At 35.3% G+C, this 17,505-nt stretch overlaps 1 protein-coding gene across 1 annotated transcript; it reads left to right on the top strand.

Annotated features, from left to right (window-relative positions):
• Window positions 1-15,580: 15,580 nt before the first annotated feature.
• On the top strand, window positions 15,581-17,194 carry LOC111368756 (phospholipase A1-Ibeta2, chloroplastic-like). The gene has a single exon (XM_022990183.1). The coding sequence runs from the start codon at window positions 15,591-15,593 to the stop codon at window positions 17,115-17,117; it is 1,527 nt and encodes a 508-aa protein (XP_022845951.1). The 5' UTR covers window positions 15,581-15,590; the 3' UTR covers window positions 17,118-17,194.
• The last annotated feature ends 311 nt before the right edge of the window (window positions 17,195-17,505 follow it).

The raw sequence follows: 17,505 nt of genomic DNA, 5'->3' as shown, positions 1-17,505 counted from the left end.
TGGAGTATATCGGTGACCAAGCGACACACCCATCTTAGGTCCTCTTAATTTTCATGTAGAAATTTCATATCTCTTTCTCTAGAACCCGAAGGTCCACTAGTATTCCATGCATATTTAATCGCATATAAGAGCATAAGGAAACGTAAACACTTTGCACATAAATGTATCTTACCTTGTTATCGAAATGTACACGAAAAATATTTGAATGCACGTTCCAAAATTCCTTCCTCTACTCTGTGAACGATTTATTGATCGACAGTGATAGTTGATGTATGATAAATTTCTGTTTTCACACACTCTTTCCTCTTTCTCTCTCTCTCTCTCTCTCTCTCTTTCTTTCTTCTCTCTCTTTCACGTGTGAATATTTTTTTTTGGTGTGGTAAAATATGAAATCCTTGCCTAGTATTTATAGGTGTAGGCTAGAGTAGTAGATAAACCAAAACTTTGATTTGATAAAGTCAAATCCAATGTGGCACGTACCATAAAAAAATTGTACTTTATCATTATTTTATTTCATCTAAAAGAACTACCATTCCTATCCAATAAAAATGTGGTAGCCAATCAATCAAATTCAGAATGGGTTAAAACTATATAAAATTATATTTATCTTGTTTTCTTTCAATTGGGTATAACTTAATACGTTCTTATCCAAAATAACTTTTCTCGAGTAATAGACTTCTAATTAATTACGACCTTCGAAATGAGTCTAATATTGATATACATATCATTACTTTATCAAAATCCAATTATTTGACCCCAAATATATAATATATTAATATTTATTTCACCTTAATCCCTCACTTTCAAAATAATATAATAATTTATTTATTTTCTTAAAAAAAATTTCGGAATGTTACAGGAAGTATGAATTTTGATGTTTTGATTATGTGAATTTGATGTTTTCTATGATTTGGTAAATCAAGAGAGGATTGAACTATATGTATGATGTGATCTCTCTTATAACATTGTTCAATCTACCATATTCACGAAATAGGCTATGGGTATATATAGAATAGAGGTTTTGGGTGGTATAGGATAGATAGAACTCTTGAAAATCGCGAACTATAATTTTTCGGAAAACATCGTCGCTGGAGCGGAAGTTTAGCGGCAGCTACTCCATTCGAGCGATAGGCTAGCGACAGTTTTGCTGTTTTTGATGCTTGAGCAATAGTTTGGTGATAGGCTAGCATGATTTTGGCAACTTTTCCATGTTCTACAAACGACCCCAATGACTCCGAATTCATCTATACAACCGACAAATTGACTCTTCGACTTTTAAGATTCATTTATAGCTATGTATTTGCCTAAAGACTGCTAACAACATTAAAAATTAACAACTCTCCTTTTGGTATTCTGACACAAAAACATGTATTACAAATCAAAGACAACCAAACTAATCTACCCAAATCCAACTAACTCAACTTTAGCTTGCTTTTCCTTGTCAAACATGTCTTCTGACATAACAACTTAAATACCTAGTGTGAAAGCACGCAAAATAGTAAAGTAATCATGCTAGCTAAATTAAATTGCAATATCAATGTAAATAATACACCAAAAATAAATATTTATATCACTAAACACCAAAATTCAATCGAGCTAAGCAGAAAATATCATATACATCCTAAGAAGTGTCGATTTCCACAAATCAGCATACTATCTACTACTCCTTTTTGTCACAAATGACAAGGGAATACCTAATAACTAATCATCGGTAGCATCATCATCCCAATGTTGTCTGATCTATTGAACCTTCCTTTGAATATAGGCATTCACACCATAAAGTGTAGAAAACTCTGTTATATGGCACTTAGTAATGGCTTTCAACTCTGTAATCTCAGTCATCATATGAGCTTGCTGCTTGATCAACAAACATCTCTCCTAGAAGAGCTACAAACGGGTCTATGAGATAAAGGTATGTGATGGAATAAGATCACTAGATGGTAGTGGAATAGGAACTGAGGAAGGAAACGATAGAATATTAATAGTAAAAGTACAAATTTCAGAGGGGGGTGAATGTAGAATATCAGAGGGATCAACATAAAGTAGATCACTAGTAGGATCAGTAGGTATAGTCAGATCAGTTGGCACAATCGGATTAACTGGCTCAATAGGAGCAAAGGATAAAGAAACATGGGACCTACTATGTGAATGGTGGTCTGAGCAACTTGAAAACCCTCCCGTTATCCTATCTAGAAATCTAGCCGGAAGACCCATTACAAGTCGATAAATCAAAGAGACGTAAGGAAGACCAATTCTAGTGCAAATCATATGAAAGGTACGTACAATCTGATGTCAGATGAAAGTAGGAAGGTCTTTAGAGTCACCATGTAAAAGTGTATGGAGAAATCTAGCCTTATCCATGGGTGAAGAAGACGTATGGGAAACTGGCCACAGATTCATGCACATAAATGCACAACAATATCTATCAGTTAGTTGAAAGGGATTCAGTCCAGGTAACTGTCGGACCCCTCCCAAAGGAATGTTAAAAAGAGTCGATTTGATAAGAATGTCAACAGAGAGAAACTCAATAGACAAATATGGGAATAATGGATGGAGTGGGTAATCGTGGATATGACATCAGGAGTAATCTTCAAAGTCTTACCCCAAAGAAAAACTCTACAACTCGACCCGCTAATATTATGAATATTAGCATAGAACTTTTAGAAATGAGACAACCTAAAGAGTAAATGCATCCATCCACGTGAAATGAAGGTGGCAGCAAGATCGAGAGTAAGATCGGTTAGAATTACCTCATGCTCGACCAAAATAGGGTGCAAGAAAAATGAGTCTAAAAGACATCTTGATAATAGAACAGAAAAATTTATATTTGCTATAAGAAGTCGAAGCACTAGATGTCTGTGCGATAGTCCATGCTCTCTTAGGCGTCATTAGTGACAATTTTGCAATACAAACTTATCAATTGATGCAATGATGGATAATATATGCCTCGATGAGAAACTAACGAAAAACATGCATAGATGTATGTGAAACGAGGTAATAGTATGCATGCTAAATAGTGTACAAATGGTCCTCATATACCGAAATTGAGACACATGCCATATGGACACAAATTGATGCAAAACTTTTAATGAATGCAAAACGATGCAAAACTTGACTAATGCTTGCAAAACGATGAAAATGTTGTTGAAAATTCAACTAACGCAATCAAAAGAACAAATAAAATAAGCAGAAAAATAGAAAACAGTAAATGAAGTGAGGTATGCCAATAAAATAAGCAAATCTCCTTAAGATAGATTTCGCCCCCCCAATGAAGTGCAAACAAAATTATGGACGTCTGTCTCCCAAGATACAACACTCCTTTCAAAGTCGATACTACACAATACCAACCTTGTCGGTTGAACCAATGAATGATCGTACTCGAACGGAATAACCACGGAAATATAAGAGAATTTTTAGAGCAGAATATGGAGAGAGAAAAATTTAGAAATCAATTGAATTCGTAATTGATTTGGTTTGTCAAAAACGAATCTGGGGGTCTCTATTTATAGAGATTGAAGTGTCTCATGGAATAGGCGTGTGACATTTCAGGAACTGGTGCACCACTTGGTCTGATTCGTCTTAGCCATTGGACCGCACTATTTTCATGATCTGAGGGCCCAGATTGAACTATGAAGTGAAGTGTCCATTCATCATGCCTATTCACCAATTTCTGAACAGTCACAGCCATGCGGATGCCACGCGTACATCTAACCGCCACGCAGGACGAAGGGACGCGACCTACCACTCGTGAGCTACCTAGAATGCCAACTTACCGAGTCTTGTGCTGCCACGTCATCGAACCACGAGTCCATTTTCGAAAACTATAAAGCTCCCCAGCTCTTCACGACGATGCGCACGTGCGAAGTGCCAAGTGCGCCTCTAAAGCGCCCAATGCGTACTTTGCGACGTGCGCATGTCGGGACCGGGACAGGGTCCGGGTCCGGGTCCGAGGAGCAGCGCGGTGGTGACTAGCCTTTGGCTAACTAAAGTTAGTCAAGTGGTAAGTAACTTATTAAATTATATATTATTCACACAATCTACTATATAAACAAGACTATTTTCTTGTAAACATTTGATGTTGGACTCCTTTCCATATAAAAAACATTTAAAATGGGTTTATCAACATATGGGCCTATATTAGAGACTTTTCCAATTCACCCAAATTAATTGCAATGGTCCACATCATTAAATATTACATTTAATATTTTAAACCCAAATCAAACCCAAATCAAATTCAATTAATTCCAACAATCCCCCACATGAATGGAAGAAGTCGACTCAAATCAAGGAAGACGGAAGAAGAGTACTATCTGAAAGATAACGCATCAAGATAGGTAGCTTTCTCTTTGAACCTTCTTTAGTAAGAATCTATCGAACTCACTTGGCTAATCAGTGAACACAACTTTTTGAACTGTCAGCCGTTATTGCAAGCTCAGACAATAGACCAAATACATTATCTCTCATATCAAACTTGGTTCTCTATTGTGTTCATTATTTTGGTCCTGAACTACTTGGGTTCTGCGACTGTTTTAGAGAATTTGCCTAAGTAAATTCTCATAGAACCAGCCAAGTTCGCACTAACATAGGTGATGTACTATAAAGAGTACCCTACTGTAATACTTGTACCATTTATAGTCATCATTAAAAGCAAAGCTTATCCTTAATACACTTCATAGTCAGCACTTTTTGCATCATAGAAATGGGAAGGAGTTAAACTCCTAAGTGCTTCTTATGGAGTCATTCATAATTAGTTTTCCTATTGAACCTAGTCCATGGGATCTCCAGTTGCCAGGTTAGGTTTCCACTAAGATGACTCATTGGGTTTTATGCTTTAAACCCATTTCCCTCGATGCACAGTCTATACGCTCTCTAGATAACCCTTTAGTAAATGGATCTGCTAGGTTTTCTTTTGACTTAACAAAATCAATTGATATTGTTCCATTTGAGAGCAACTGCCGAACGGTGTTATGTCTACGACGTATATGTCTCGACTTACCTTTATACACAAAATTTTCAGCTCTGGCTATTGTGGCCTGGTTATCACAATGAATACAAATAGTCGGTACAAGCTTTGGCCATATAGGAATATCTTCTATGAAATGTCTTAACCATTCTGCTTCTTCTCCTGCTTTGTCTAAAGCAATAAACTCAGATTTCATAGTAGATCGAGCTATACACGTTTGCTTAGAAGATTTCCATGATATAGCGCCACCACCGAGAGTAAATACATAGCCACTGGTAGACTTTGACTCGTTTGTATCTGATATTCAATTGGCATCACTATATCCTTCAATTACTGGAGGGTATTTTCCATAATGTAATGAATACTCTCTGGTCCATTTCAAGTATCCCAAAACTCTAAGTAATGCATCCCAATGTTGATTACTTGGGTTACTTGTGTAACGACTCAGCTTACTTACCGCGTAAGTTATATCAGGTCTTGTACAATTCATCAGGTACATTAAACTACCAATAATTTGGGAATATTCTAACTGTTGTTTCCCATTTCCACTATTCTTGTGAAGAACTATATGTGGAAGAAATGGGTTACTCGTCTCTTTAATATTATGAGTCTTAAACCTCTCAATTATTTTATCAACATAATGGGTTTGAGATAAGACTATTCCATTTGATGTTCTAGATATCTTTATTCCTAGAATCACGTCTGCTTCACCCATATCTTTCATGTCAAAGTTATTGGTAAGTATATTCTTTGTTCTATTGATGACTTCTATATTAGTCCCTAATATAAGCATGTCATCAACATACAAACAAACGAGTACGTATGCCTTTTCGAATTTTTTCGAATATACGCATTTGTCACATCCATTTATGACGAATCCATTCCTAATCATGACGCTGTCAAACTTTTCATGTCATTGTTTAGGAGCTTGCTTCAAACCCTATAGGGACTTAACTAGTTTGCAAACTTTGTTCTCTTGTCCTTTCACTATGAAACCTTCTGGCTGTTCCATATATACTTCTTCGTTTAAATCACCATTCAGAAATGCAGTCTTAACATCCATTTGATGTATTTGTAAGTTGTACAAGGCTGCAATAGCAATTAAAACCCGAATAGAAGTAATTCTTGTTACTGGAGAATATGTGTCAAAGAAATCAATTCCTTCTTTCTGACGATATCCTTTTGCAACCAGTCGAACCTTGTATTTGTCTATTGAACCATCATATCTTAACTTTCTTTTAAAGATCCATTTGCATCCTATTGGTTTAGTTCCCTTAGGAAGATCAACCAATTGCCAAGTATTATTATTCATAATAGATTCAATTTCACTATTTATATCTTCCTTCCAGAATACAGATTCTGGACTAGTCACAGCTTCTTTAAATGTTTGGGGCTCTTTCTCAATTACGAAAGAAATAAAGTCTGGACCAAAGGATTTAACGACATTTGCTCTTTTACTCCTTCTTGATTCAGGTTCTATATTGTTTTCAATAGCATTATCTCGTGTTCTCTTTTGAGTATTCTCACGAATATCTCTTTTATTAGGGAACACATCTTCAAAGAATTCAGCATCTCGAGATTCAAAAATTGTATTGACATGAATGTCACTTATATCAGATTTATGTACAAGAAATCTGTACGCACTACTATTCATTGCATATCCGATAAAAATGCAATCAATAGTTTTAGGACCTAACTTAATCCTTTTGGGAGGTGAAATAACCACTTTAGCTAGGCACCCCCACACTTTTAAGTATTTATAGGAAGGCATTCTACCTTTCCATAACTCATAAGGTATCGAACCAGTTTTCTTATGGGGAACTCTATTCAGAATAAAGTTAGCAGTTAGCACTGCTTCCCCCCACAAGTTTTGTGGTAATCCAGAACTTATAAGCATGGCATTAACCATGTCTTTTAGAGTTCTATTTTTCCTCTCAGCAGTTCCATTTTGCTGCGGAGTATACGGGGTTGTTGTTGGGTGAATAATACCAAACTTAGCACATAATTCATCAAACATGGACGAATCATATTCACCACCTCTATCTGATCTTAATACCTTAATTGTTTTTCCAAGTTGATTTTCAACTTCGTTTTTGTAAGTAACAAATGCATTCAATGCTTCGTCTTTGCTATTTAATAAATAAACTTGGCAATATCTACTGTGATCATCTATAAACGTGATAAAATATTTTTTACCACCTCGAGTCTGAACAAATTTTAGATCACAAATATCGCTGTGTATTAAACACAACGGTTCACTACTCCTTTCAATTGTGTTAAAAGGGTTTTTTAGTAAATTTTGCTTCAACACAAATTTCACATTTATGTTTGTCTTCGGAGTCAAGTTTAGGTATAAGACCTAAACCTACAAGTTTTCTTAAGGAAGCACGATTTACATGTCCTAGTTTGCTATGCCATAAATTCGAAGATTCAAGCAAGTAAACAGAAGCATTAGTTTTATTGATAACTTGTGGATACAAATATGTGAATTTTTTGTCCACTACAACAGCATTGCCCTTAAATAGATTGTCAAGTAAATAACCCTTCCCAATATACATGCCCCCCTTAGTAAGTATAAATCTATCATATTCAAACACCATTTTAAATCCTTTCTTACTAAGAATAGCTCTTGAAATCAAATTCTTTCTGATATCTGGGACATGTACAACTTCATTAAGTGTCAGTTCCTTCCCCAATGTGAATTTCAGAATAACCTTTCCAATCCCTTCAATATTGAATGTTGTAGAATTTCCCATGTAAAGACACTCATTATGATTCAAGGTCTTATATTCAGCGAATAGACCCTTATCTGCACAGATGTGACGAGTGGCTCCTATGTCCAACCACCAATCCTTGGCATTAGATACCAAATTAACTTCAGAAACAACAGCAGATAGGTTGATGTCTCCAACATCCGTAGAAATTTTATCCACTTCGGTTATATTGGCTTGGGGCAGTTTCTTTTTCTGTGTATCCTTCTTTTTGCTTTGACAGTCTTTAGCCCGATGTCCCGGCTTTCCGCAAGTATAACAGTTGCCTTTGAACCATTTTGCATTGTTGACTTTTTCTTTGTCCATAGATGAGCCAGAATGCTTCCTTTTCTTGTTCTTAGACCCCGAGTCTTCCACCATGTTAGCCTTTGCTTCCATGTTGCGGACATTATTCTTTTCTGCAGCCCGGTTGTCTTCTTCAATGCGTAGTCGAACAATTAGATCCTCCATCGTCATCTCTTTGCGTTTATGCTTGAGATAGTTTTTGAAATCTTTCCATAGTGGAGGCAGTTTCTCGATCATAGCAGCAATTTGGAAAGATTCACTCAAAGTCATACCTTCAGCTTCAATATCGTGAAGTAGAACTTGTATCTCTTGAACCTGACTCATAACTGTCTTTGAATCAGTCATCTTGAAATCTAGAAATTTGCCGACAATGAATTTCTTCGTTCCGGCATCTTCGGTTTTGTATTTTTTATCAAGAGACTCCCACAGTTCTTTAGCCGTCTTGTAATTACAATACACACTATATAAAGTGTTATCTAATCCATTGAGAATGTAATTACGGTATAAGAAATCCGCATGTTTCCATGCTTCAATAGCTAACTGAGTATTTTTATCAGTAGCATTCTCCGATGTTTGTGCAGGACATTCTTCACGTAGAAATTTTACTAAGTTCAATGTTGTCAAATAGAATAGTATCTTCTGTTGCCAACCTTTGAAATCCATGCCATTGAACTTTTCCGGTTTCTCATATTGTGAAACCAGTGGCATGACAAATTGATTGGAACCAGAATTTGGTGCAATCACAGCATTGGTATTGCTCTCAACGGTACCAATCGCAGCACTAGTATTATTATCTGATGTACTAGCCATTTTCTGTAAGACCACAATTACAGAAAATAATCAATAATAGAAATGTAGAAGTAATGAGAAAAATAAAATCTGTCTTAAGATTGTTGTCGGAAATTCAACTAACGCAATCAAAAGAACAAATAAAATAAGCAGAAAAATAGAAAACAGTAAATGAAGCGAGGTATGCCAATAAAATAAGCAAATCTCCTTAAGATAGATTTCGCCCCCCAATGAAGTGCAAACAGGATTATGGACGTCTGTCTCCCAAGATACAACGCTCCTTCCAAAGTCGATACTGTACAATACCAACCTTGTCGGTTGAACCAATGAATGATCGTACTCGAACGAAATAACCATGGAAATATAAGAGAATTTTTAGAGCAGAATATGGAGAGAGAAGAATTTAGAAATCAATTGAATTCATAATTGATTTGGTTTGTCAAAAACGAAACTGGGGGTCTCTATTTATAGAGATTGAAGTGTCTCATGGAATAGGCGTGTGACATTTCAGGAATTGGTGCACCACTTCGTCTGATTCGTCTTAGCCATTGGATTGCACTATTTTCATGATCAGATGGCCCAGATTGAACCATGAAGTGAAGTGTTCATTCATCATGCCTATTCACCAATTTTTGAACAGTCACAGCCATGCGGATGCCACACGTACATCTAACCGCCACGCAGGACGAAGGGACGCGACCTACCACTCGTGCGCTACCTAGAATGCCAACTTACCGAGTCTTGTGCTGCCACGTCATCGAACCACGAGTCCATTTCCGAAAACTATAAGGCTCCCCAGCTCCTCGTGACGATGAGTACGTGCGAAGTGCCAAGTGCGCCTCTAAAGCGCCCAATACGTACTTTGCGACGTATGCGTGTCGGGACCGGGACCTGGTCAGGGGAGCGGCGCGAGTGGTGTGAAGCACCACTCTAGTGGTGACTAGCCTTTGACTAGCTAAAGTTAGCCAAGTGGTAGGTAACTTATTAAATTATATATTATTCACACAACCCACTATATAAACAAGACTATTTTCTTGTAAACTTTCGATGTGGGACTACTTTCTATATAAAAAAACACTTAAAATGGGCTTATCAACATATGAGCCTATATTGGAGACTTTTCCAATTCACCCAAATTAATTGCAATGGTCCACATCATTAAATATTACATTTAATATTTTAAACCCAAATCAAATTCAATTAATTCCAACAGAAAAAACATGCCATGATCACGCAAAACTATGAGAACCAAATGAGATAACCTATGGACGTAGGTGACGTGAGTCGTGGCTGAAGGTCGTGCGATGCAAGGACGGAGGTTTCACGGTGCCTTGGCGCAGGGATGACATGGTGACATAAGAATGACGTGATGCCTTAATGTCAGTTAACGAAGGATAAACATGTATGATATTGCATCAACTTCAAATTCAATGCAACACATACCAAAAGTGCAATGTAAGGACCAAAATGTGTTCATGAGTGTGTGCTTGAAATGTTTAGTCAATTATATGTCAAAAATTGGTCAAAAATATTGATGAGACAATACATCGAATATTTGGCATGCATATGTGAAGCATGAAGTGCAAGCCACTATCAAACATGGAAAATCCACCAATGCAATTCACTATCTCAACAATTCAACATCTATACACTATCCCATACTCCATAAAAACCAATTAAAAATCAAGTATACAACCAAATTCACATGAAGAACCCTAAGTTATAAAATTTTAAGGAAAGTATGAAAATTCTTCAAACCATGATGCAATTGGACATGTACAATCACCTAACTCGTAATCCCATCTATGTATAACTATGTGTTGCACATTGGTTGAAGAAGGAATCACAAACCCAAAAATTTCAAAAAAGTAAGAAAATTAGGGATTCACAATTTACTATTGAAATTTGTATAAATTGGATGTCAAATTGAATTTATGCCACTCAAATATTGATGCAATTACGTCCAATTAGTGAAGTAAAGCAAGAATTGGAAATAGTAGGAAAAATGAGGGGAAAATCGAGAGAGATGGTTTGTGAAATGGGAAATCTGGTTACACATTAAAATTCAAAATTTAGAGCTATCGCTTGAGCGAAGAGCTAGCACTAGGCTAGTGAAAGAGCTTCTGCTTTTGGTGCTCAAGCAATAGCTCAACATCAAACAAGGGAAAACTTTTAACGAAAATAGCATGTTTTGTTGAAAATTTTGATTTGTTCATGGCACACAATCCAACATATATATAACTCAAAAATGAAATTGATCACAAATATAGGCATAATCAATGAATAAAAAACTTTCCCATACACTGAGTTCAAGTTTAAACTGAGTAAATTGTATACGTTACCTAGTGTGAAAAGTGCCTCTAATTCCTTGTGAACAAGATTCCAAACCTTAAATTTGTGAGAAAGGACATGCTAACTATCACTGTAAAATAAGTTTTTTTCCATATTAAAGAAAATCAAACCTAGTACTATTAGGACTTTTTAAATAAAATGCTCATATTGGTATTTTAAGTGTGTAAATTTTATTTCTCCCATTTTCAGTAAGCATACACATATATATATTTTTATTATATCTTATGTGCAATCTCTTTTCTATTACAGATTAAGATGACCACTGTACCGAGTTTTAGGGCGATGACTTCAAGTCAGTTGACCAAGGGCATCGGGTTATGAAAAACTCCTCAAACTTAATTGCTCGAGTCAAATAAGCTCCGAAGAAGATTATAAGATAAATCTCACTTTTTAATATATTTCAAATTTTTTTACTTACAGTCTACTTTACATGTTAAGGGGAATATATTAGAGCTTTAGGTCAAACTAGTTAATGGTCAATTCATGTTCAAGGTCACCATACCAGCAGATGACTGCCAACCCAAATCTCACACATTCGATTAAGATTAACTCACAAGATCATAGTGTGGTTTGTGTAAATGGTACATTAAGTGACCTATACCAAGTACTCCACATAAAACTTAAACAAAGTAATGGAAATTACATAACTATTCATCAATTGAGGGCATACTTCGTCAAAAGAAGTATGTTCAAGCAAATCAAATACGATGTTGTAGTTTTAAAAATTCCTTGTTTTTTTTTATTAAAAAAATAAATAAAACAAGCAAAATAAAAGAATATAGAGAGAATGAAATACTTACAATAATGTATGAACTCCATGAACTGTGCATGCATGCACCTAAGCACCTAATCAAAGAGGTACACAAATACCAATAGCTTTTCTAAGAAACTCAAATCTTCGACAATGTTTTAGAAGGTATTGTGTGAGGGATTAAAATTAGATTTTTTAGTAGATTGTGATAGAAGTTTTTGAAATATATTGTTGAAAAGTTATGAAATCCATGAAAGATATATTTAATATTAATTGTTTGATTTTAATTTAGATTAAAATCATATTTTAGTCTCTCCCAAACAAGTTCTTAAAAATTGGACCAGCAATTGAACCACACAAGGAAGAGGGTTTTGGGTTAAAAAGTTGAACCGAGGTTCGTCCGGGGTAGACCCGAAAAATAAATTAATTAGAAAAATAAATTTTTATATAGATATATATATTATTTAAAAAAATAATAAATTACTGTATAGAAATATATTTTTTAAAAATTAATATTAAATTTAAGAGTTTTTTTAATTTTTAACATGCATTAATTGTTTACTAATAATTATTTCATTAAACAAAAATTAAATGGGCCAAAGAAAGTCAAAATTACATGTATAGAAATCAAGGCTCCATAGATGTTATAACCTTGAAAGCCATCTAAAGAAGTCAGTAGGGGAAAAAAAAAAAACAAGGCTGTTTCTTACTTTTTTTTTGTCGCCGATTCTTTTTTCAAATTTCTTTGTGGCTTATTTTTCTCAGTTTTTTTGCATATATATTTGCATTTCTTTCTTTCTTCACTCTTGAAAATCGCTAACTAGGATTTCTTAGAAAACACTGTCACTTAAGTGAGAGTCTAACGACCGGCGAGTGATAGGTGCTCCGCTCAAGTGATATGGTAACTACAGGCTAGCGATAGTGCTTCTGTATTAGACGTTCAAGCAACAGCTTTACGGCATGTTAGCATAATTTTGACAACTTTTTCTTTTGTTCAATAAACAATCCCAAGGACTCCTAGTTTATCCATATTACCTACCAATTGACTCTTTGACTTCTTAAAACTCTTTTATAACTATGTTTTTGTCTAAAGGTCCAACAACAATAAAACTTAAAACACCCCCCCCCGCAAAAAAAAATAATAATAATAAAATGGGGGCTCAATTATAGATTTAATGTAAGGACCATTAATTAATTAATCCTCATTTTTGACTTGACTTCTATGGAGAATTATCGGTGAGCAAAATTATAGCGTTGTTTGATTTAGATGAAAATTGATTAAATGTGGATTAAGAATTCGTGTTACTTGATAATTTACTAGAGATTTATTGAATATCATATTTTATCCGATTACATATGGATTATTTCTTCGCTAATTAGATGGTAAAATAGACTTTTAGACCTAGTACCAATTATGATCAATCGATGAGACGAAAATATTGAACTTGTCCACTTAGAGTTTAGCTTCTTTAATGAAACAAGTAATTTTTGTGTCTTCAGTTGATTGAGTCAATGATAAAGACTTAATATGTCTAAGAGTTGCAAGTAAATTGAATTTGGAACATCAATCAGACATTGAATTAAAAGAGTTTCATTGAAGCTCCATTAGTAAAAGAACGACAAGGGTAATTTATATGACTATTTCGCTTGTACACCTTTTATGCTTACCCTTTGTCAATATTTCAGGTGACCCATTATTTTCTTGATGTAGGAAGTCAATTTAATTTTGTTTTGATTTATTCAAAAGTATTATGGCAAATTTATTGAAATTAAAGCCCCGTTACTGAATCGATAGAAGCCTATCTAAAATTAACGTTGATGAGTTCAAAGGGTTAATTACAAATTAATATATATATATATATATATATGCGATAATTGTCAATCAAAGTTCAACTGTTACATTAACGAACAATTGGCCAAAAAAATTAACATTAAATCATACATGACATTATTAGGCCCCTATAGCCTATTATTAAGAGTTCCGTAATAGTTAATTTTTGAAAACTGTGTGGTTAAAAAATAGAAAAAATTTGGATATACTTACAAAATATTTTATTGTGAGAATGTGTGATTAGAAATGAATTTGAGAAAAAAAAATGAGTTTTAAAATAATGAAAATCAAACATGGACTATTTATTATGTCAAAGTCAATAAAAATTATTATTTTTGGGTACTTTAAGACCTTAAATTGACCGAAACTAAAGTCTTATTAAGTTTTCTCATCTGAACGTGTTTAGCCCACAATTCCTAACTCGACAATTTTGCTAACTTCGTATAATAAATAACGTGGTCTCGTGAGAAATTGGCATTTGACAATACTATGTAGGTTCCAATTTTAAATATTTTATGGAATGAACATTAGTGTAACAGTTAGAAAGTTGAATTACTGTACTGCAAAGAAAATTTCAATGACCATTGTCTTAATTACTTAACATTTCATTTGCTATTGACATGATTGACCCAAAATCCTACCTACTTGAGTTTAGATCCATACAGTCACAACAATTAGAATAATACAATAAATCTGATGAGAAATGGTGGCTCGAATTAACTACTTAAGAAAAATACTTGCATGACAATACACTTAGAAACTCACTTCATTACAAACAAAATCTAGCAGTAACATATTTTTAATGCATCACACACTAACAAGAAAAAAACATCCATCAATGTGATACACACACACACACACACACATATATATATATATATATATGTGTGTGTGTGTGTGTGTGTGTTGACGTCTCAATACTAAAATTTTGATGTGATTGATCCAATGACTATAATTGATTTAACAGCTGTGCTACTAAGCTAGGCTCAGTGTCACCCCAATCCTAAATTTCACATCTTTTTTTTTCCCAAATCCAAGGGCCGAGGTGTTGCCACCTCGGCACCTGGATTTAGACCTGTTTTTGGGCCTGTTCAAGCAGGTTTATTGACGATTTAAACTATTAATGAATAAAAATGAATGATAGAAAAATTTGATAATGCTCATAGATCTCATATGGTGTAAAAATAAAAACTAAATTTGTTCAACTATGTTTATAAATTAAAATAGGCGACAAACACCTTATTATATAACTATTTGGCTATAACAAAGATAATAACAAGTCCTTATTCAAAGATTATTAAGCCCCGTCTGACCCCATTAAATTTCATTCTATTTTTCTTTTTTATATTTTCAACCACACAATTTTTTACAAAATAATATTATACGTAAATCGAAAATTTTTCCTTTTTTTAAAAACTTATTTTTCAAAAAAAATATTATTCCATCCATTTTGATTTCAAAAAATTAGGATCAAACGGGGGCTAATTAATTCCAACATCTTGTTAAGAATATTAACATAGGATAAGTCTACAAAATCCTTAACAAATATCTTGTAGTCCTAAATGTTGGTCGAAGACACGGAATGTGACACAAGCCTTTGAATCGAAAAAAAAAAATAAAATAAATTGGTGAGAGAAAGCTTTGGGGGATTTTGGTCAAATGGGCGTGTAAGCTGACTTTTCTGACAAGACCCAATTCTGCGGGACGAATAGGTCAATTTCATGGCACTTTTAAACAAATATCCTCGTAATAGCCACAATTACCCAAAATGCCATTACAAACTGCCACTATATAAAGCCTCCATTACTGCATTGAGCCCCACATCTATTCCAATTAATTTTACACTTGATGCAGATTGGCTCAACATTTTCGGTACATAATCTTCACAGTTTGCCGGCCACCGCCGGACGTTCGAGCTTCTGGTGCAGCGGTTTGCGGTCGAACTCATTTATGAGACGTCCAGTTCAATCACAAAATGTAAAGTCAATCCTCCAATCCAAACATTCTGATTTAGAACCGGTTCAAAAAGGATCCAACAACAGGTCATTGGGAGACAAAGCAAAAGGTCTCATGGACCGGCTGAAATTGAGTAGTGTGTGGCCAGAAATGAAGGCTGCAGAGGAGATGTCACCGCGGCATTTGATTAGGCTGCAAAGGCTTTTATCCAAGTCACCGGAATATTCTCCTAGGAATAATCTCGGCAGCCGCTGGCGGGAGTACCACGGTAAGGATGACTGGTCTGGCCTCCTTGATCCACTCGACGAGAATCTCCGGCGAGAGTTGGTCCGTTATGGCGAGTTCATCCAGGCGGCTTACCATTGTTTTTACTCAAATCCTGTCACCTTGACAGATGAAGTTACAAGTGGACGACACGTGGCACTACCTGATAGGTCGTATAGAGTGACAAAGAGCCTCTATGCCACTTCATCAATCGGGTTTCCAAAGTGGGTGGATGATGTGGCACCCGATCATGGGTGGATGACCCAACGATCGAGTTGGGTTGGGTACGTCGCAGTGTGCGAAGACAAGAGAGAGATTCAACGAATGGGGAGAAGAGATATCATAATAGCCCTACGTGGCACTGCCACGTGTCTTGAATGGGCAGAAAATTGTAAAAGTTTATTAATTCCAATTGAGAAAGAAAATGATCCAGCATCTGTACAGCCTAAAGTTGAATGTGGATTCTTGGACCTATTCAAGACCCCTGGAGCAAACGTGCCAAGTCTAGCCGAATCAGTAGTCGAAGAAGTTCAAAGATTAATTGACAAGTACAAAGGCGAGACTTTAAGCATAACGATAACAGGGCACAGCCTTGGTGCTGCCTTAGCATTGCTCGTAGGGGACGAACTGAGTAGGTGCACACAGTCTACGCCCCCCGTGGCTATTTTCTCTTTTGGAGGTCCTCGAGTTGGCAACCGGGGTTTTGCAAATACTATTCATTCAAGACACGTGAAGGTATTACGAGTAGTGAATTCCCAAGACCTGATCACTAGAATTCCTGGTATGTTCGTGAATGAAGAGCTTGACATGAAGGTCGAGGACTTTAGAGCTGCAAAGTTTCTTAACATGCTAGATAATATCATGCCATGGGCGTATGTACATGTTGGGAGTGAACTAAGAGTTGATACAAGAATGTCTCCATACTTAAAGTCAAATGCCGATGTGGCATGTTGTCACGATTTAGAATCGTACCTACACTTAGTAGATGGGTTTTTAGCATCTAACTGTCCATTTAGAGCAAACGCGAAGAGAAGTTTATTGAAATTGATCAATGAACAAAGATCGAACGTTAAAAGATTGCACACAAGTAAGGCAAACTTGAATCTTGAAACCGATGCTATGTCCTTGCATGGTTGTTTGTCTAGTCCCTCTTGACAGAGTGTTATATACATCCCGTCTTTGATAAATTTGTAAAGATATGTTAATGTAATTATCCAATAATATATTATTATCGAAGGTCCAAAAGCATTTATAGTTCAACTCTTCTCCTTTTATCCTGATTTCTTAATGTGCCATTCTTGGTGGAGTTTAGATTTTGATGCTGAATAAATTTATTTGGTATCACGGTGATCCAACTGAATAAAATCGATACAAGAATACCAAACAACCATCGATATTGAAAATCCAAACGGCGATAAATTTTCTTTCAATCATGAAAAGCGTTACAACATAAACTCTAAGTTTATTAAAATCTCAACTGTAGAGCATGGTAACTGTATTTGCTTAACAGTGAAATGTTTTGTTGTCCCTAATCTTATATCTG

Source organism: Olea europaea, chromosome 19, assembly GCF_002742605.1.
Source record: "Olea europaea var. sylvestris chromosome 19, O_europaea_v1, whole genome shotgun sequence".
Classification (NCBI taxonomy): domain Eukaryota; kingdom Viridiplantae; phylum Streptophyta; class Magnoliopsida; order Lamiales; family Oleaceae; genus Olea; species Olea europaea.
Note: the sequence above shows the minus strand (reverse complement) of the source record. Positions and strands in the feature narration are given on the sequence as shown.

Excerpts from the sequence above, each read along its gene's own strand:
- LOC111368756 (XM_022990183.1), top strand. The coding sequence starts at position 15,591 with ATGCAGATTGGCTCAACATTTTCGGTACATAATCTTCACAGTTTGCCG.